Below are 22,651 nucleotides of genomic sequence, written 5' to 3'. Positions count from 1 at the left end.
TCCCAGGTCCTATCAATCAAGAAAATCATCCTCGGATTCTGATTCCAGAGGAGGCTCTCAATCCGGTTTAAGTAAGAGACCGAAAGTTCCCTGAGGGCGGGATTACCTTTAGCTTTTCTGGAATCCCAAGAGACTAGCACAAATTGGTGCTTAATAAATAGGGATTGATTATCTTTTCGAGATAATCCTCGAGATAAGGGTTTTGCCCGTTTTTTTTTTTTTTTCTTTCTGCCTGGCTCACAGTAGGCGTTTAATTCAAGTTTATGAGGTGTCTGATAACTCAGGGACCTAGCAGCAGGACCAGCTCCCTCGCACTTCACGCTCCCAGGCGCACAGCAGGGTGCCCGAGTCCCCCGCGGAGAACACTGCCACACCCTGTAGTGCGTTCACGCGCTGCCCGCGAGGGGCGGAGCAAAATCTAGAGCGCTTGAAGCCTGGTTGGCTTCGATGGCGGCAGGGGCGGGCCCAAGCGGGCTTGAAGCGGTTGGTGATTGGGCGAGCCGGCGCGAGAACTGCCAGGCCCCTCAGGAGGCGGCCGCCTATTTGAAAGATGCGGCCTCGCGCCCCAGGGCTTACTTCGACCCACCTTCCACCCTGGTCTGGGACAGCGGCGGCTGCGGCGATGGAGGCGGAGGAGGCGGCGGCTCCGAGGCAAGGCGGAGCCGGCCGGCGGGGACGGGAGCGTCTTGTACGCCGAGGGAGATCCGGGCCCTGGGTTCGAATCCCGCTTCTGTCACCCCCTCTGGACCACGCTGGCCCACTCCTGTGGGGGTCCGGATCCTTCTCTGACAGCGGGGAAACCGATCTCCAGAGCCCGACCCGAGGCCTCCAGCGGGCTTTCCATGGCCGGCGCTTTTACAACGAAGGAAACAGACAGTGCCTGCGAGGCGGGAGGCTGGGCTGGGGCACAGACGGGAGGGGTAGGAGGTAGTCGGAATTTGCAGCCTAAGAGGTTGTGGACAAGCGGGCTTCCGGGGAAAAGTCTATAATGCAAAAGCCGCATGGCTCCGAACTTGGATCTCCTGCTGAGGGAACTCCATCTCAGGAGGCTGGAAGGGAGAGCATTTATGAAGCACCTAGTGTGTACTAAAATAGCATGGAGAGGTGAAGGCTCCGGAGAATCACAGGCCGAACTTGGGCCTGGGTCTTTCACGCTGGATCTTTGACTTTCCATTTAAAAGCTCCCAGATAAAAGATCACAGGTGGAGCCTGGAGCCCAGATTTCTCGAACAGAGAAAAGATCCTCTTCCCCCGGGATCTATCTCCTTTGCTTGTCAGTTTTAGGTAGAAAAAGCATTAATGAAGTGCCTCGTGTATCAGGTCACACTTGAACCCAGGTACTCAGGTCCAGGGCCCTTCTCTCTTTACTCCTTCATTGTAGTTAAAAGTTTTCAGATGCAAAAAGATCCTAGTATTTCCTAAAGAGTGGATACATTTAGCAGTTCAGTGGATACATTGTTTCAATCAGGAAAAAACACATTTTATACTGACTCCATGTGTGGACCTGGACTTGGTATTGGGCAATTGACAAGTTTGGGTCGATAATCATCCAGTAATGAATGTGTTGAAATCAGCAATGTTGGAGGGAATCTTGACACTGATTAGCTTTTGGGTCCACTGGAATGGAAATGATAGCTACTTCAGGGATCCATAAACTTTTAGATGCTCTTTAAATGTTGCTATATTCAATTTTTAAGTTGATAGTTTTGCAAAGCGTAGTGCTTGGCAGCTAGTAGATTAATAAATGTTTATTGGATTGTTCTTGTTTAGTTGGCAAACTTGTTTCTGTTTTTTGTTTGTTTGTTTGTTTTTGGTTTTTTAATCCTGACTTTTTCATGACTTCTAGGCCCAAGAAAATGTCTGGTAACAATGAATGGTTTCAGAGTCCCCGGGTTCCTAGCTTTGCTCAGATGTTGAAAAAGAACCTGCCAGTTAAACCTTCTTCAACAACAGTGAATCCTCCTCCAGGATATTCATCATCAGAGAATTACAGTGTGTCAAATTTAGCTTCTAAGGTTACACAAGTCACAGGTAGTTATTTGCAGTATTATCTGGTTCTTTTAAACTCGCTAATGTTTATTATATTTCTTTGAAAGATCTTTTCCTCCATACCCTGCTATCAACATTACAGTGCAGGTCCTTGTCCCTTCTCCTGACTTATGGATATTAAAATGATAACTAATAAAACAAATTTACCCTCTCATATCATAATAAGCTGTGACTGGCTCCTTTGACCAAATACTAGCCATATTGTTGGATCCTGAATTTTCTATGAGCTAGTTCTTGGTATCTTTAGTCTTTTCTCCTTTCTTTCCATGGTATGTAATTCAGTACACTCAGATGCCTAATTGAGCTTACTTTTTAAAAGCTCCAATTCCATATGATTATTTCTTTGCCCAAAAGCCTTCTGGGTTTCCAGAAACCTGAAATCTTCTGTAGATTTAAAGGCTCTTCCCAATCAGGTTAAATCTTGAGATGGCATTTCTGGTCACCAACGTGACTCCCCTTAAGTCTTTCGGTGCCTTCAGTAACAGCATTACATAGTGGAAAGAATTGGAGCTTCAGAGGACTTGGGTTCACATCTACCCTAGATGCTTCCTATTTGTATGAATTTGAACAAATCATTTTAAATTCCTGGGTCTCAGTTTCCTCATATGTGAAATACGATCAGATTAGGTGACCTTTAAGATTTTTTCTAGTTCTAGCTCTGTAATTCTATGATATGAGTACTTTTAGTAATTAGAAAAAGAAGCTATTGTCACTGAAAGCCAATATTGCTTCATCAAAAAGAGATCTGTCAGATAACTTGACTTCCTTTTTTGACGGATTACTATCATGGTTGATGAATAAAAAGTGATAGCTGGAGTCTATGTAGATTTCATTTGACAAAGATTCTCATGCTATCCTTATTAGAAGATGGAAAAAAGAGACCAAATGATAGTAAAATTCTTTGGGGGTGGAGGGAATCAGACCTGACTAAAACTAAAGAACTTAGTGGTGGAATGTCACAGGCTTAGCCTGTGCTATGCATGTGTGCCTTTTTTTTTTTTTTTTTTTTTTTTAGTTGACTAGATTGAAGACCTGCCAAACATAATTGCCATGTTTTTAGAGTGTGAAGGTATGAAGCTTAGACAAAAAGCATTGGATTAGGCATGTCAAATTCAAATAGAATAAAGATGTCTGGAAGTCTCATGATCAATTTAGAAAACACAGTATCTCTGTTTCATGGATGTTTATTTCTTTTGTTAAATGTTTTATCATTTCATTTTCATCTGGTTTAAGCAATGAGTTTGACACTTCTGCAACAGTAAATGATTCAGGACCTCAAAATTTCTCAACAGAATAGAACATTGAACTGATTTTAATAAGATGAAATTATATATACATATATGCATATATGTATATCACATACACATATATACATATACAAATAAATATATATTTATATTTGGTGGGGAGGGGGGGTTAAGACTCTAGTACAAAATGGGGGAGTTGTGGCTAAAGAAAAGCTCATTGTTAGAAAGATTTGGGAATGTTAATGGATTGCAAGCTCATTGTGTAATTAGCATGTGTGCCATAACTAGTGATTATTCTTGGTTTGATCTAGGGATACCTGGGTTTGATCTAGGGAATGTCTTTTTTTTTTTTTTTTTTTAATTTTTTTTTTTTTTTTTTTAATACCAGGGTAGCTCCCTATACTTGTGTAGCCTAGGAAAGCCCTTACATATAATGCATCCAGGAGTGCCTGGTCTATTTATCACCCTCATGTGACAGGAAAGGAACTGGTAGAAAGTGGCCAAAGTATTGCTATTCTTACTTTCCTCATTCTTTTACTACTTTCCTACTTCACATGCCCCTTCAGGAATCTATCATTGGAGCTTTGGATTGTGGAGAAGCCTTCAAAGACAGGTTTCTGAAAATGAACAAATGAAATAAGGGAAAAAAATGTCATTTAAAGTTTTTCAAAAGTGCTAAGGTCTTTCTCATGTCAAGAGTATTTGAAGAAGAGGCTAGATCAGGAATGGTTAGTGAGATTGTGGAGAAGATGCTTGGTCATTTCCATGCTGGACTAGATTGTCTTTAGGCCATAGGATTGTAGAAATTGAGCTGGAAGGGACTGATCCCTTAATTTTATGGATGAGGAAACTGAGGCTGACCTTTTTTTTCATGGCCCTGTCTAGGGTCTCCTGAACCAGTGCTGCCTACTGGAATGCAAGACTAATGAGATGTTGAATCTCTTGAGATTTTTTGATTTCCTCACATAGATAAAAGGGTCAGGCAGAATGAAATCAGATTAAAGGAGATAGAAATGAAAGTTTGAAGAGGGGCTAGAAATAATATTGGTCTGATATTTTATAGTACACACCTTGAAGTAGAAGAATTATTTCCATTTTGTGGATGAAATCACTGAATTCCCCTTTCCATATCTGTAAAATATGGTAGATGATTTAGAACAGGACTTCTTAAACTTTTTTCATTCAGAATTCCTTTTTGACTAAGAAATTTTTATGTGAGCCCTTCTTGAATCTGAGCCAAGGTTCTGGCAGTTTTTATACAGATGCCGTATGCATGTTGTGTGTTCAGAATCAAGGCTGCAATGAAGTTGTGCAATGCATCATGGGCAAGTACTGCCAGAAACACCTCAGATTTGTTATGTGTTTGATTTTGAATTAATTTTTGGTTGTTGTATTGAGAAATCTTTTACTGTAGCCAATTTTTTGTGTGATCTCCCTACATACATTCAGTTGCAATTCACAGTTTACTTTTGAACTAGACTACCAATTCTCTTCCAGCTATAAAATTCTGTAACTTTATTAATTGAGTGAGGTTATTTTGGAGTTTTTCATTACCTTTCTTGGTATTAAATATTTTCATAGATTGTGCTTAAAGTACCTGAATAGTTTAATGGTATAGAATCTAAACTGTCAGAGCACATGTGATTAGATTTTATGTATCTAAATCTGTGACTAATAAATCATTAGTTTTAGGACTGGAAGAAAAGAAGTCTTGAGGGGAGGGCATTAGGTCCTTTATTTTGCCTTGTCTTTTTAAAACTTATTTGAAGCTGTTTGTTTTTTAGGTAACTTTCCAGAACCACTGCTTTCCAAAGTAGTCCTCCCTAATCCAAATACTGTTCTTCCTCCAAAGAAGATTCCCAAAGAATTCATTATGAAGTACAGACGTGGAGAAATAAATCCAGTGTCAGCCCTGCATCAGTTTGCACAAATGCAGCGTGTACAACTTGACCTTAAGGAAACTGTAACAACAGGCAAGTGTTTATTAAGGTTGTCTATACTTGTGACACTTAGAATGAATGAATTTATTTAGGAATTGCTTTTTAAATGCTGAGATAGACAGGAGGGATACAAGTAGAAGAGCAAGACAAAGAGCTGCTTTTGTAATGGGCAGATGGGGAAACATGAAACATGGAGGAATTTTCAGCTGTAAGTCAGAGGAACAGATGGGGATGAGAGAGAGAAAGTCTTTTCTTACGGTTCTTTCCATTGATTGAACCACTGGCAGAGTCAAAGACTGGTGACTAGAGCGCTCTTTTTTTGGGTTGTTAGTAGCTCTAGTTACTGGAGTAGATTGGGGGTAGGGAGTGACTTATAATACTTACCAAGGTAGTTGCTAAATAAGTAATTTCTTGGGTTTCTTCCCTGGAGTGATGGCTTTTTGTATTACTGGTATTTGTACTATTGGTACTATTGGTATTGAATATAATGGCCTTGGTTAGGCCGAAGGTTCTGATAAATAGCATTAGGCAGTTTTGACATTCTTTTTTAAAAATTGTTTATTTTTATATTTAAAAAATATTTTTAGGGACAGCTAGGTGGCACATTAACCCTGAAGTCAGGAAGGAAGTTTAAATCTGGCCTCAGACACTTAAACATGTCCTAGCTGTGTGATCCTGGGCAAGTATTTAACCTCAATTCCCTCAGCAAAAAAAAAAAAAAAGTATACACACACACACACACACACACACACACACATATATATATATATATATATATATATACAAATATAAAAATTATACATAAAAGCAACATTTAACATTTATTTTTTGCTCTGTACTATAATTTTTTTTTTTTTTTTTTTTTTTTTTTTGTACTATAATTTTAAAATTAGCTTTTTAATTTTCAAAACATATGCATGGATAATTTTTCTTTTTTTCTTTTTTTAAAATTAATTTTATAATTATAACATTTTTTGACAGTACATATGCATAGATAATTTTTTATAACATTATCCTTGGTATTCCCTTCTGTTCTGAATTTTCCCCTCCTTCCCTCCACCCCCTCCCCTAAATGGCAGGCAATCCCATACATATTAAATATGTTATAGTATATCCTAGATACAATATATATGTGCAGAACCGAATTTTGTTGTTGTTGTTGTTGTTGCAAAGGAAGAACTGGATCGGAAGGTAAAATTAACCTGGAAGAAAAACAAAAAATGCAAACAGTTTACCTTCATTTCCCAGTGTTCCTTCTCTGGGTGTAGCTGATTCTGTCCATCACTGATCAATTGGAACTGGATTAGATCTTCTCTATGTTGAAAATATCCACTTCCATCAGAATACATCCTCATACAGTATCATTGTTGAAGTGTATAATCTCCTAGTTCTGCTCATTTCATTCAGCATCAGTTGATGTCTCTCCAAGCCTCTCTGTATTCAGCATGGATACTTTTTCTTTTTCTTTTTTTTTTTTTTTTATTCATTTTTCCAAATTATCCCCTCCCTCCCTCCACTCCCTCCCCCCGATGACAGGTAATCCCATACATTTTACATGTGTTACAATATAACCTAGATACAATATATGTGTGTAAATACCATTTTCTTGTTGCACATTAATTATTAGCTTCTGAAGGTATAAGTAACCTGTGTAGATAGACAGTAGTGCTAACAATTTACATTCACTTCCCAGTGTTCCTTCTCTGGGTGTAGTTATTTCTGTCCATCATTGATCAACTGGAAGTGAGTTGGATCTTCTTTATGTTGAAGATTTCCACTTCCATCAGAATACATCCTCATACAGTATTGTTGTTGAAGTGTATAGTGATCTTCTGGTTCTGCTCATTTCACTCAGCATGAGTTGATTTAAGTCTCTCCAAGCCTCTCTGTATTCCTCCTGCTGATCATTTCTTACAGAGCAATAATATTCCATAACCTTCATATACCACAATTTACCCAACCATTCTCCAACTGATGGACATCCATTCAACTTCCAGTTTCCAGCTACAACAAAAAGAGCTGCCACAAACATTTTGGCACATACAGGTCCCTTTCTGCTCATTAGTATTTCTTTGGGATATAATCCCAATAACAGCAATGCTGAGTCAAAGGGTATGCACAGTTTGATAACTTTTTGGGCATAGTTCCAAATTGCTCTCCAGAATGGCTGGATTCTTTCACAACTCCACCAGCAATGTATTAGTGTCCCAGTTTTCCCACATCCCCTCCAACATTCATCATTATTTGTTCCTGTCATCTTAGCCAATCTGACAGGTGTGTAGTGGTATTTCAGAGTTGTCTTAATTTGCATTTCTCTGATCAGTAGTGATTTGGAACACTCTTTCATATGAGTGGAAATAGTTTCAATTTCATCATCTGAGAATTGTCTGTTCATATCCCTTGACCATTTATCAATTGGAGAATGGTTTGGTTTCCTATAAATCAGGGTCAGTTCTCTATACATTTTGGAAATGAGACCTTTGTCAGAACCTTTACTTTTAAAAATATTTTCCCAATTTGTTACTTCCCTTCTAATCTTGTTTGCATTAGTATTGTTTGTACAGAAACTTTTTAGTTCGATGTAATCAAAATCTTCTATTTTGTGATCAATAATGATCTCTAGTTCTTCTCTGGTCATAAATTCCTTCCTCCTCCACAGGTCTGAGAGGTAGACTATTCTCTGTTCCTCTAATCTATTTATGATCTCATTCTTTATGCCTAAATCATGGACCCATTTTGATCTTATCTTGGTATATGGTGTTAAGTGTGGATCCATATCTAATTTTTGCCATACTAATTTCCAGTTTTCCCAACAGTTTTTTCCGAATAATGAATTTTTGTCCCTAATATTGGTATCTTTGGGTTTGTCAAAGATTAGATTGCTATAGATGTATCCTTTTTTGTCCTTTGTATCTAATCTGTTCCACTGATCTACCGGTCTATTTCTTAGCCAGTACCAAATGGTTTTGGTGACTGTTGCTATATAATATAGCTTTAGATCAGTTACACTTAGACCACCTTCCTCTGACTTTTTTTTCATTAGTTCCCTTGCAATTTTCGACCTTTTATTCTTCCATATGAATTTTGTTGTTATTTTTTCTAGGTCATTAAAATAGTTTCTTGGGAGTCTGATTGGTATAGCACTAAATAAATAGATTAGTTTGGGGAGTATTGTCATCTTTATTATATTCGCTCGGCCTAATGGATACTTTTTCAACATTAACTCTTGCAAACATTTGTGTTACAGTTTTCCCTCTTTTACCCACCTTTATCCCTAGATGGCAAGTAATCTAATATATGTTAAACATGGTAAAAATATATTTAATGTTTATTTTTTAAAAGTTTGAGTTTCCAGATTTCTTCTATCATCTTTTCTCTCCTTGCTCATTCAGAAGGCAAGCAATTTGATATAGGTTATACATATACAGTCATAAAAAACATGTTTAATATTATTCATGCTGTGAAAGAAAACAGAGACCAAAACCCAAACCAAACCAAACCAAAACACCTCCAACAAAAATAAAGTTAAAAAAAAAAAAAGTATGCTTCGACCTGCATTTAGATTCCCATCAGCTCTTTCTCTGGAAGTAGATAGCATTTTTCATTGAGTCCTTTGGAACTGTTTCAGATCATTGTATTGCTGAGAGCAGCTAAGTTTGACATCATTTTGTTGCAGTTTTGGTTTTAGCCTTTTTAGTCTCTGGGGGAGAATCTGGTGTTAAACCCCACAATTTATGCATATTTAGACTAAAGTGCTCGTTTTTTGGGGTATAAAATCTTTCTACTTTTACAGGAGACATCTATGCATGGATCTTAGGTATTTGGACCATTACTCTAGTGCAGGAAATAATCATGTGATACAGGTTTGGATAAATTTGGAAAGAAGCTTAATTATGGTCACTTGTTTTAGCAACATCTGGGAACTTGATAAAAAAAAAAGCAACATTTGAATTATTGGTACCTTCTAAGGAAAGCACATGACATAGTAACACTTGTCAGTTCTTTACTTTCATTCTCCTTTTGTCATTCATTCAGCAAATTTTTATTAGGCACCTACTTTGTTCCCAGGCATACAAAGACAATACTGGAAAAAACCCTTCCCACAAGGTGCTTATTTTCAACTGGAGGAAACTCTCTCCCTCTCCCTCTCCCTCTCTTTCCTTCTCTCTCTCTCTCTCTCTCTCTGTGTATACATATATATATATATATATATATATATATATATATATGTATATATATATGTATGTATATACACACACACACCCACCTGGGAGTCAGGGAGAGTAGAAATAATTGGAGGGGTTGGTAGGCTGAATTTAAGCTCAGAACAAATATGCTTGGTGCAGCTATGCTATAGGTGACAGAAAGTTGCCTCCAGATCAGCTAAATAAGTTAACATGCCACAGGGGTTCTTTCCAGGCTCAAATTCTGTGGGAACATGCCTCTCTGCAGAACACGGAAAGACTGCTAACTTGCTGGTCCCTGAGGGAGCTTCTCGAGGAAAACTATGAAGATGACATTTACCTGTGTAAGCAAGTGGATTGTGGAAGACTTCGGGTCATTCAATAAGAAAACTGCCTTAAGTGACATTTTACACAGGAATGCTTTATTACACCAGATCAGAAAGAACTATCTCCTTTGGGGTAGTTAGCAGGCCTTGATGTGTTGGCCTCTTGGTTTTGAAGGGATACCAATAAAAAGAGATCCCTTTGAATGCTGGGATGGCTGACAATGGCTACTAGAGGACCTAGAATTGTGAATTTTGTTAGGTATATTCCATTAATGGGACCAAGAAACTGGTCTAATTGAGATGTAGTCAAATTATGCAATAAAGAATGAGTTGTTCTTCACATATCTGGTTGTGGGACAGAAAATTGTCACAAAGAATCTCATGATGGGGAGGGATCTGAGGGGCCAATGAAAGTTTGCATCAGTCCTTTTTGCAGGGGTTCTCTCCTCCCATCCTCTTGAAAAGTGCCTCAATGGTGAGGAGGGAGAAGGGATCCTGTCCGTCACCTTTGACTTGTATGCCCCAGTTATGAGTTAAGTTGTGTTTCTTTTCCTTCTTAGTGTATTTATCCCACTTTTTTTTTCTTTTAATATCATCAGAACATAAAACCATTCCCAGAATCCATGTCTTAATCCAGATATCTGAGTGACTTGTTCTTTCTTGCAATGGCTCATCTCTTGCCTCCATTTTTAACTTCTTTATCTTTTGCCATTTTTTGCCTACTTTATGACCTTTGATGATTTAGGATTCTGAAGATTATCTTGTACCATCTTCTCCTTTAGAATGGAAACAATTCATGTTTTATCCTCATTTAAATCCAACTTACCTGCATTTCATGGCATCATTTCTCTGATGTCATGAGTCCTTTTCAAAAATGAAGGACAAACAACAACAGAGGGATTTATACCTTTATTTGTCTCTGCCCAAAGGAATATATATTTTGGTGGATGAAACCTTGAAAGATTTTTTTGGTATTTATGGGGTAGATTTGTTTCATTGATGACCAAGCCTCACTTGGTCATTCCTTGGGCTTTAATGGCTCGGAGTTAATGCATATGCGTATATATATTTGTTTTGTTTTGGCCAGAAACTCTAAGGGTCTTGACCTCGCATATTTTTTATTTATTAGTCCATTCATTTTTTCATTCATTTGTTTATTTATTGATTAAGTAAAAGAGGTTTTTGCCTCATTTCTTATGTAGCCTGAATCACTGAGTAGGTGTTGCCTCAATGAAACAGACTTAGGAAAGACCTTAGCTTAAAAAGGCCAACTTCTTCCTCTGCATCTGGGACCATTTACATTTGTCCTGATTTATATCTTGCCACTGGACTGATTTCATGTATTCAGATGTTGAAAAACATTGTGAACTAATTGGGAAGGCCAGATGGTGTTGGCAATTTCAAATGACATGGCATCCAAAGCACCAAAACCTAAAGTTGGAGATATGTATAGGAAGAATTTTTGAAATTTGAATACCAAGACTTTGACCTTTTGATTTATACAGCAACACACTCTAAACATTTAGCCAAATAAGAGTTAAATTTAGCTGAATCTGGGTCTGTCTTGGGAATTAGGGAGTTTCCTTTTCCTGTAAGTCTTGAAGCAAAGCCTGTATAGTCATTTCCTGGTGATGATGTCAAGGGGATTCTCATTCAGGAACAAATTGGACTAAATGGCTTTTGAGGTTTCTTCTGACTGAGGTTCTATGATTTTTAAGTAAAGGAAGATAATAGACTACAAATCTGTGTTACATATTTATTGAAAAAAATTTTAACAGTGATATGAATTTAATGCTATCTTATTTTGGAAGAATTTTTTTCTAAGTAGGAAAAATGAATTGTTAGTTATTTTTATATCAATTACATTTTCTTTCATTTGACCCATTTGACCAGGTTCTGGTAATTGTATTCACAGTTTAAAACTTATACCAATATCCTTGGGTACTTCTTCCAGGTAATGTTATGGGTCCTTATTTTGCCTTCTGTGCTGTGGTGAACGGTATTCAATATAAAACTGGACTGGGACAAAATAAAAAAGAATCTAGATCCAATGCAGCCAAGCTAGCCCTTGATGAGCTTTTGCAGTTGGATGATCCTGAATCAAGGAATGTGGAAAGCTCAGGTGAGTGTGTTGGTCATTGAATAGTATAGATCTTTCCCTTCTTCTCTTTCTCATACTTCCTCCTTCCCTCTTCCCTCCCTACCCCCCCCCCCCCAGTTGATAAATACATAAATAGGGACTGGGCCTGTTACTTCATTGGTGTAGGGTGCTGTAATGAGGAATTTTTCAATGAAGCTTATTTATATTCTGTCATTATTATTGGTTCATGCTATTCTTTTTTTTATATTCAAACTTGTTTAAATATCCTTTTTTTTTTTTTTGCATTAACAAATTTGAGCTCATCATATTGTTTGCTATATAGCTATGTGGGTTTCTTCAGAAGACTCTTTGGGATTGGTTAGTCAGGATATCTTCCCTCATTTCCCTCCTTTAAGAACTTCTAGCTAAGTATCCCTTGAAAATTCTTCCTTTAAGAACTTATTTTTCAATCCAGGTATCCCTTGAGTATATATGCATGGATTATATTGTTAGTCAGAATGAAAATTAGAGTAGCAGGTATTACCATAGTTACTTCCTCTCTCTTTCTTATACTTGTAGCTCTCCAGGCTTAACTATTTTGGCCTCAAGTCCTTCTAGACAGAACTTCCAAAACAACTATGTTTTCTCTTTCCTGAATTGATTCCGTGTTGACCTGGCCCATTTTGACCTGATTCTCCAAAATGGTGACATCATGAGCTATGAGGAACAACACTCGAGAACTAGAAATTGTAGTGAAACAACAAGAAAGCTTTGGCTGTAAGATGCACCAAAAACTATGTGGAAAAAACAAACAAACCTGAATTAGCTGCAAAATAGGCCTAGTTGTTGTTCCCCACCCAAGACTGGCTGTAATAAATGAACATTTACTTGTATTACTATTTATCATGTGTATGTAGCTATTTTAATGATTAATAAATTGCAAATTATATAAACTATAAATTAATAAACTGCAAATTATAAAAAAAAAAAGAAAATAGCTTTAGTTTTCTGATCTTTTTCAAATACTGATTTTTTTCATAGAACATATTTTTGCCATGATAGTTTATATACTACCATGTTACCAAAAAACATAAAGCAGCCACCTATAACATTTCAAGGGCTTTATGTTTCCTAACATTTCTTTCAATAGGTCCTCTTCTCATCCTAGCAGAACCCATCATTTCAGCTGAATCAAATTGTTTCCAAGGTACATTATGATAGGAAAATCTTTATATTCTTGTTTGGTACCAGTTATGACTCCTAAAGAAATATTACATGTACAAACTTGTTTCAAAGGTATATATTTGTATTGAGTCAAGAACCTGCTAAGAAAGATATTTCTCTGATTTGGTAGATAAACTTTCAAGATTTGAGGTGATCAAAAATTTCTTTTCTTTGTGGCCAACCCTCATTGAGGTTGGTCATTGAATGGCAGTTGTGGTAGTTATATAGTAGAACAGGATCAAAACTACCTTTCCAGCCTGATATAAAGGATTCCAAAATTTGATCTTTACTGGCATTAAATTTAGTAACCCTTAGGTTAACTTGATCCTGGGTCTGATGAATTTTTGGGTAGCAGAAACTGAGAATTATTTCACTCTATGAGTATGAGAAGTTCAATTAATGCTATTGATGTGTTAGTTTTATAAGCCAAAATGTCAAAGGGAAGAGGAACTTAAGCTTTTTTTTTTTTTTTTTTTTTTTTTTCCAAAATTTAGCAATACACTGAAAAAAAAATCAGATATATGTAATGTTCTGTATCCTTGGATTTCTCTGCAAAGGAGTTGGAAAGGTGGCTAAAAGTCTTTTAACAGGTGCATTTCCATTTCCAGGCCATTTTCATATTGCTTCCAATTAAGTAATCATCCTTTATTAAGTAATTATTATGGACCAAGCCCTGTGCTAAATGCTAAACATACTAAGAAAAGCAAATACTCTTGCCCTCAAGTAGCTTACATGAGTGAGGAGAAGTTATATGTATAAAAATAACAGATGCAAATTCCTAAGAAAAGAGATATAGAATGGGATGGGAAATCTCTGGATTTGCTACTGAGTCTTAAGGGAGCCAGGGATTCTGAGGAGAGGGCATCAAGGCAGGCACTCTTAGTCTGGGGGTAGAAAGGGACATGCATGGAGACAGGTTCTAATGTTAGGAACAGCAAAAAGGCCAGTGGTACAGGTATATGAAGTGGAGTAAAGTTGAGGAAGATAGGAAAGATAGAAAGGAGCCACTCTGAATGATAAGTAAAGACTATATTTGATCCTGGATATAATAGGGAGCTGCTGGCATTTATTGAGTAGGAGGAAGGGGTGAAACAGTTTATCTTATATGGAAAATATCTGTTCTTTTAAAATTTCTTTTATTTCTGTGGCTATCATCTTAATCTAAGCTTTCATCTACATAGGCCTAAATTTGCCAGAAGTATACCTGATAAAGAAGTCCCTCAGATTACCATGGCATGATGCAAGAGAGCCTTATTCTCATCTCAGATCTCTAATGATTATGATAGCTGTCTTCAATTATTTACTTTACATTCCATAGTATGTGTACATAGCTGCCTAATTAAACCTATTTTTTCCGTTTTTTTTTTCTATTTAAAATTTTTAAAAATAGTATTTTTTTTTACAAATTTATGTAAAGATAGTTTTCACCATTCATTTTTGTAAGATTTTGTGTTCCAATTTTTTTCTCTTTTTTCCCTTATCTCTTCCTCCCCCAAATAGCAAGCAATCTAATATAGGTTAAATATATGGAATTCTTTTAAACATATTTCCATATTTTTCATATTATGCAAGAAAAATAAGACCAAAAGGGGGAAAAAGTCATGATTAATAGACAAATTAAAAAAAACATGCTTTTATCCATGTCCAGTCTCCTTAGTTCTCTCTCTGGATGTAGATGGCATTTTCTATCCCAAGTCAATTGGAATTGCCTCAAATCACCATATTGTTGAGAAGAGCTAAGTCTATTACAGTTGATCTTTACATAATCTTGTTACGTGTACAATGTTCTCTTGGTTCTGGTCACTTCACTCAGCATCAGTTCATGTAAGTCTTTCCAGGCTTTTTTGAAATATAGAACAATAATATTCCATTACATTCATATACCTTAACTTATTTAGCAATTCTCCAACTGATGAGTATCCACTCAGTTTTCATTTCCTTGCCACTACAAAAAAGGCTGCCACAAACATTTTTGTATATATGAGACCTTTCTTCTCCTTTATGCCCTTTCTGGAACACAGGCCCAGTAGTGGCTAGCTCAAAGAATATGCAGAGTTTTATAGCCCTTTGAGCATAGTTCCAAATTGTTCTCCAGAATGGTTGGACCATTTTGCAACTCTTCCAACTATGCATTTTTCTTACATCCCTTCCAACATTTATCCTTATCTTTTCTTGTCATCTTAGCCAATCTGAAAAGTATGAAATAGTACCTCAGTGTTGTCTTAATTTGTATTTCTCTAATTGGTGATTTAGAGCATTTTTTTTTCACATGATGAGAAATTGCCTTAATTTCTTCATCTGAAAATTGTTTATATCTTTTGACAATCAATTGGGGAATGACTTGTATCCTTATAAATTTGACTCAATTCTTTATATATTTTAGAAATTAGACTTTTATCAGAAACATTGGCTGTAAAATGCCTCCCCCTCTCCCCCAGCTTTTTGCTTCCTTTCTAATGTTAACTGCATTGGTTTTATTTGTCCAAAAACTTTTAAAATTAATATAACCAAAATTATCCATTCTGTATTTTGTAATGATCTTTAGTTCTTCTTTGGACATAAATTCCTCCCTCCTTCAAAGATCTGACAAGTAAACTCTCCCTTCCTCTCCTAATTTGCAACCCTTTATGTCTAACATGAGCCCATTTCAACCTTATCTTCATAGAATGTGTTAAATGTTGACCAATGCCACACTATTTTCCAGTTTTCTCCAAATAATATTTTTGCCAAATAGTGAGTTCTTATCCCAGGAGCTGGAATATTGGAGATTATTATAGTCATTGACTATTGTTTCTATTTCTATTCAACTGATCCATTTCTGTGTTTCTTAGCCAGTACCAGTATGGCTACGTTAACTTCCTTTGCATTTATTTTTCATTAATTCCCTTGATATTCCTAATCTTTTGTTCTTCCAGATGAATTTCATTACTATTTTTTTCTAGCTTTAATTTTTGGTACTTTGAAAGGTATGGCACTGAATAAGTAGGTTATTTTAGGTAGAATTGTTATTTTTTTATTATATTAGCTTGATCTACTCATGAGCAATTGATATTCTGACAGTTGTTTAGATTGAATTTTATTTGTGTGAAAAGTGTTTTGTAATTGCATTCATATAGTTGCTGGGTTTGTCTTGGAAGGCTCCCAAATATTTTATATTGTCTACAGTCATTTTAAATGGGATTTTTCTTTGTATGTATTCAGCTGGGCTTTGTTGGTGACATATAAAAATGCTAATGATTTCTGTGGATTTGTTTTATATCCTGCAACTTTGCTAAAGTTAATTGTTTTTAGTCTAGTATTTTCTTAGCTGATTCTCTACAATTCTCTAAGTATATCATCATAATACCTGCAAAGAGCTATAGTTTTGTTTCCTCATTATCTATTCTAACCCTTCATTTTCTTTTTCTTCTCTTATTGCTATAGTATATTTCAGTACAATATTGAATAATAATGGTGATAATGGGCAATCTCGTTTTACCCCTGATCTTACTGGAAATGTTTCTGCTTATCCCCATTACATAATGTGCTTGCTGATGATATTAGATAGATGCTATTATTATTTTAAGGAAAATTCCATTTATTCCTATGTTCTCTAATGTTTTTATTAAGAATGGGTGTTTTATTTTGTCAAATGTTTTTTCTGCATCTATTGAGATAAACATTTGATTTTTGTTAGTTTTGTTATTGATGTGGTCAATTTTGCCAATAGTTTTCCTTATATTGAAGCAGCCCTGCCTTCTTCGTATAAATCCCACTTGTTCATAGTGTATTATCCTAGTGATAAATTGGTTTAATCTCTTTGCTAATATTTTATTTAATATTTTTACATAAATCTTCATTAGGAAAATTAGTGTATAATTGTTTTTCTCTGTTTTGGCCTTTCCTGGTTTAGATATTAGCACTATATTTGTATCATAAAAGGAATTTAGTAGTACTCCTTCTTCCCCTATTTTTCCAAGTAGTTTATATAGTATTGAAATTAATTGTTCTTAAACTGTTTGGTAGAATTCACTTGTAAATCAATCTGGCCTTGGAGACTTTTCTTAGGGAGTTCATTGATGACTTATTCATTATCTTTTTCTAAAATGGGACTAAGTATTTTATTTCTTCTTCTGTTGATTTGGGCAATCTATACTTTTGTAAATATTCATCCTTTCACTTAGACTGTCAGATTTGTTGGCATGTAATTGGGAATAATAGCTCCTAATTATTGCTTTAATTACCTCTTCATTGGTGGTAAATTCATTATTTTCATTTTTTATTAGTAATTTGGTTTTTTTCTTTCCTTTTTCTAATTAAATTAACCAAAAGTTAATTTTGCTGGTTTTTTTCATAAAACCAATTCTTAGTTTTATTTGTTAGTTTAATAGTGTTCTTTCAATTTTATTAATCTCTCTTTTGATTTTTTGGAATTTCTGATTTGGTATTTAATTGAGTATTTCTAATTTGTTCTTTTTCTAACTTTTTAGTTGGTTATCTAGTTCATTGATCTCCTCTTTATTTTATTCATGTAAGCATTTAGAGATGTAAATTTCCCCTTAAGAACTGCTTTGATTACATCACACGAGTTTTGGTATGTTATTTCATTATTGTCATTCTCTTGAATGAAATTGTCAATTGTTTCTATACTTTTCGTTTGACCCACTCCTTCTTTAGGATTAGATTATTTAGTTTCCAATTAATTTTTGCTCTATTTTTTCATGGTCCTTTATTTCATATAATTTTTATTGTATTATCATATGAAAGGATGCATTTACTATTTCTGCCTTTCTGCATTTGATTGTGAGGTTTTTATGTCCTAATAAATTATCAGTGTTTGTGCAGCTGCCATGTACTACTAAGAAAAAGGTATATTCTCTTCTATCCACAATAATTTTTTCCTATTTCTATTGCTGTTTATTTTTTCTTACAATTCCCTTAACTTTTCCTGTACAAATTTGGATGTTATACCACTTGGTGTATATATATTTATTGGTATTGGTATTGGTATTGATATTACTTCATTAGCTATGGTACTCTTAAGCAAGATATAGATTCTTTCCTCATTTCTTTTAATCAGATCTCTTTTTACTTTTGCTTGGTATGAGATCAGAATCAGCACTCCTGTTTTTGTTTTTTTGTTTTTTACTTCAGCTAAAGCATAATATCTTCTATTCCAGCTTTTTTTTTTTTTTTTTAATTCTCAATGTATCTCTCTGCTTCAAATGAGTTTCTTTTTTTTTTTTTTTTTTTTTTTTTTTGAGGCTGGGGTTAAGTGACTTGCCCAGGGCCACACAGCTAGGAAGTGTTAAGTGTCTGAGATCAGATTTGAACTCGGGTCCTCCTGAATTCAAGGCTGATGCTCTCTCTACTGCGCCACCTAGCTGCCCCCAAATGAGTTTCTTGCAAACAATACGTTGTAGGATTCTGGCCCCTCTGCTAACACTTCCATTTTTTTTTTTTTTTTAATTATAGCTTTTTATTTACAAGATATATGCATGGGTAATTTTACAGCACTGACAATTGCCAAGCCTTTTGTTCCAATTTTTCCCCCTCCTTCCCCTCCCCCCTCCCCCAGATGGCAGGTTGACCAATACATGTTACATATGTTAAAGTATAAATTAAATACAATATATGTATACATGTCCAGTTGTTTTGCTGTACAAAAAGAATCGGACTTTGAAATAGTGTACAATTAGCCTGTGAAGGAAATCAAAATGCAGGCGACAAAAATAGGGGGATTGGGAATTGTATGTAGTGGTTCATAGTCATCTCCCAGAGTTCTTTAGCTGGGTGTAGCTGGTTCAGTTCATTACTGCTCTATTGGAACTGATTGGATTCACCTCAAGATGGCCACGTCCATCAGAATTGATCAGCATATAGTATTGTTGTTGACTATCACTTCCATTTTATGGGAGAGTTCATCCCAATCACATTCCAATTAAGATTACTAACTGTATTTACCACTATCTGTTTTTCCCAAGTTCTAGTTTTCTCTCTCCTTGCAGCCTTTCCCTCTTCATCACTGTTTTGCTTCTGACCCACATCATCTTCAGTGTGCCCTCTTTTTTATCAGCCCCTCCTACTTTCTACTTTCATCTGGGACTTCCTTGTTCCTAAGCCTTGAAGGACTCCTCTTTACTTCTAATGACAGCCAGAACTCTTCTGTCTAGCTTTGAAGGCCCTGTACCTAGCCAAGTTAGGCCTTGGGATGTCATTGGTTACCAGTGTAAATCCTTGTTTTTCTTAGGCTGGTCTCTTCCATGTCCTTCTAGCACTTCTCTGTGCAGGAGAAGAAGGATATAACTTAGCTGGAGAATATCCAGAAGAGGGGCACCCAAGTGATAAAAAGACTGTAGTCCCTGTATTTGAGAGGACATTATAGCAGTCTTCAAAAGAGCCATGTGATCAAGAGAAGCAAGTAGCACTGGGATTGGATTCCAAGGACCAGTGGCCATTTCCAAGCTCTGCTACTTACTGTTATGCCACATTGGGCAAGTCCTTGCCTTCATTTTTTTTCCTATTTGACCAGAGGCCCTTTCTCTCTAAATCCATGACTCTTTGCTTAAAGCCCTTTAGTTCTGTTGAGAGTGAAATTGATCAAGACTGAGGAATTGTAATTCAAGCAGATTGATTTATTAGCAAGGCATGCAGTTATATAACAAATGAGAACTAAGGTTCTTCAGTAGATACAAGGACTCTGAATGATAGATAACATAGCATTCTTATAGTCAATGGTGAGGAACAATTAGATGATCTTGAACAACAAGGGCATTTCTTTTCTTTGACCAATATGTGACAAAATCAAGGGGTACTGATCACAAGTTGTACTAGAACCTTTTTGCAGTTATTTCTCTGAAATCATATGAACTAAGCTTTTACAGGAATATGGAATTTTAAGTCACAAAATAGATGCTGCTCACAAAATGGATTTGGTTTGGTTCCTCCTTTAATGTTCCTTTGATCCATGGGGAAACTTTTTCCTCCATGGATCATTTCTCCAAAGCCGACTACATGAGGTTCATTATATATTCAGATCAATATTTGAACCATTATCAGATTATTAGCAATCAGCTTTGAGCAGGCTTTAGTAGAATAAGTAATACAACATCTAACACAAATCCAGAAGATAATTATGAGGATAATAAGAATCCATTTAAATATGATAGTTAATATGCCTGCTCTTTGTAACTAAGAGGAGAGTAAAAAAAAACCAGGATAAGAAATTTCACCATGAATATGCTCCTCTTATTTAGGCAATTGTGTTTCAGATATAACCAGTTGGGTTTTATGGAGACTGTTACAATCTCTCCTCTTAGTTAATGTAGAAACAACACAACTGATTGATCATAACATAGTTATGTAAATCTATAAAGCAGTTTAATTTTGTCAGACCATTTAAGAATCTACTTCATTTTGGAAGAAGGTAATGCACTCACTTATGGCTTTGACTACCTTCTTAATCTCAGGGGGAAGATTTCTGGCTGCTTACTCTAAGGTAGCAACCCCAATGTATGGGAATTATAGACTAGAGAGACTTAAAACCTGCACTATGTGTGTGTGTATTTGGGGTTTTTTTTTTTTTTACAGGGTTTCTTATGTATACATTCTTACTTTCTTGCCTTTGGTGCTTATGCATCCACTGTGCTTTTAAATTTCTAGTGAAATGTATCCTTCAGTCCTTTAGAATTATTGAAAACTGATAGCAGTGGGAATAAATGATCCTACATGTCCCAAACCAGTCTGGGGGAAGAATGGTATAACAAGTTCCTTTTCTGCAGACATAAAACAGACAAAGAATTCTAAACCCTCAATCCCCCATGTGAAATTTAAAAGGGGGGGGATTTACAGGGAATGTGTATGGGATATTTTTATTCCAATCATAGCTAGTAATACTGGAGTAATCATAAATAAAATTTGTGAAACTGATATATTTAGGTTTGTAATCTACCTTTTCTATTTTGTTGTAAATGGTGGCTCTGGCACAGAGAAATGCTTCCTTACCTCCATTATTTGGGAAAGGAAGACATTGTGTGCACTCATGAACAGTTCTCAAATTCAATGAATTATTTGGAGTTCTGTTTCTGACAATACAGAAAATCAAATTTTAAAGCAGGGTATTTAACTATTAATGAGATTGTCCTAATTTTGTGGAGAATTATAGTTTCTATATATTTTTTTTATAATTAAGTGATCATGATAAAAGTGGGGAAAAGTGATTGACCTTGGTTTAGTATCATTTGTAGTCTTCTTGGGATTCTATAAATGACATAAAGTCAATATAAAGATACAAAGGGTCCAATTAAATCCTTTGGAATTGTCTTGTCTCCTTACAGAGGATCATTTGGAATAACGGGGAAAGCCTCCCAAGGATCAGGTTCACTTTGATAAATATGGTGGCATATCCAGCATCCATGCGGCCCAATTGCTTTAAGATGATATAAAGCATGTCCTGCTTCACCATGAAGCTTACTAATTGTGTTAAAGTCTTTCCAGTCTTCTTTCAAGTAATGGAATCGAATGGAAAGAGAAACTGGTAATACCATGAGAATTAAATAGTAGTGAGGACATATAAGAGGTTCAAAACATATGATAAGTATAATTATGAGGAACAAAGCAAATAGTAGAGTAAGAAGTATCTGTTTCCCTATGGTTGGCTATTTTTTCATTCCCACAATTACTGTTCAGATTTTTTGATCTAGAATTCTCATCTGCAGAATTAATTGGGGAAGGAGAAACATCAGATCATAGTATTAAGATATAGCAAAGCAAAAGCATTTTTAGATACATGGCTCTCACATGAAATAGTAAGGAGCAGATTTTACATGGGCATGATGTATCCAACAGTTTTTATCTCTGATCTTGATTGCAGCTCAGGTAGTCAACAATACTAGGAATGGGATTTCCCAGGCAGCTTGACTTTTGATGGAAATTCTTGATATGAATGTTATGTCCAGCATAGAAGTCATGTCATGGAAATCAAGAGGTCTGGTCTAAATCTTTTTGTTTTTGTTTCATGAAGTTTCTTTAATCTATTTTGTAATTCCTATATATTTGAACAAGAGATGTATTTCCTCCCCAGCAATGATATATTGATTTTGGAGAACGGTTTTACTTTTATGATAGGGTGACCAAATAGCATTCAAAAGGAGGGAGCTGTAATTTCCACTTTGTTCTGCTTTGCAGATAAAATAAATTAAAGGGAAGAAATTCAGGTCACTTTAAGTGAGTTTCAGAACATAATTTATCAATAAGGATGTTAATTTCTTTGTTCATATGCTCGATTTGACCTAAATTCTGGGAGTGATAAGAAGTACTAAATTTAGGAGTTATCCCAAGAAAAAAATAAATTTCAGAGAATATTGAACCTGTGCAATGAGACCTCTCCTCTAGATCCATATGTGCTAATGCGCAGTCTTCTCCAGAAAAATTTAGCAACAAAGTTAGCTGTAGCTACAGGACCAGGAAATGGCTCAACCCAGCAAGTTAGCTAGTTTATAACAAGACAAATTTTATAATGGCCAGCTTTGATCATGCATATAAACTCAATTTACAAATGTTTAAAAGGCATGTAAGAGAAGAGTTCAAATATTTGAGTTAGGATACCAGAAGTAAACCTCTT

General features: G+C 35.7%; 1 protein-coding gene across 2 annotated transcripts in view; it reads left to right on the top strand.

Annotated features, from left to right (window-relative positions):
• Positions 1-530: 530 nt before the first annotated feature.
• The window catches only part of LOC141550632 (adenosine deaminase domain-containing protein 1-like), a 62,604-nt gene continuing 40,483 nt past the window's right edge, over positions 531-22,651 (top strand). Inside the window, exons 1-5 of one of the 2 annotated variants that reach the window (XM_074281484.1) lie at positions 531-651; positions 1,847-2,031; positions 5,081-5,269; positions 11,701-11,868; positions 12,977-13,033. In XM_074281484.1, the coding sequence (XP_074137585.1) occupies positions 551-651; positions 1,847-2,031; positions 5,081-5,269; positions 11,701-11,868; positions 12,977-13,033 (700 nt within the window). In that variant the 5' untranslated portion in view covers positions 531-550. Of the gene's footprint in view, positions 652-1,846; positions 2,032-5,080; positions 5,270-11,700; positions 11,869-12,976; positions 13,034-21,365; positions 21,497-22,651 lie in introns of those variants that run through there. The other variant, XM_074281485.1, reaches the window with a different exon arrangement.

The sequence above is a fragment of the Sminthopsis crassicaudata genome, chromosome 1, assembly GCF_048593235.1.
Source record: "Sminthopsis crassicaudata isolate SCR6 chromosome 1, ASM4859323v1, whole genome shotgun sequence".
NCBI classification, from domain to species: Eukaryota; Metazoa; Chordata; class Mammalia; order Dasyuromorphia; family Dasyuridae; genus Sminthopsis; species Sminthopsis crassicaudata.
Note: the sequence above shows the minus strand (reverse complement) of the source record. Positions and strands in the feature narration are given on the sequence as shown.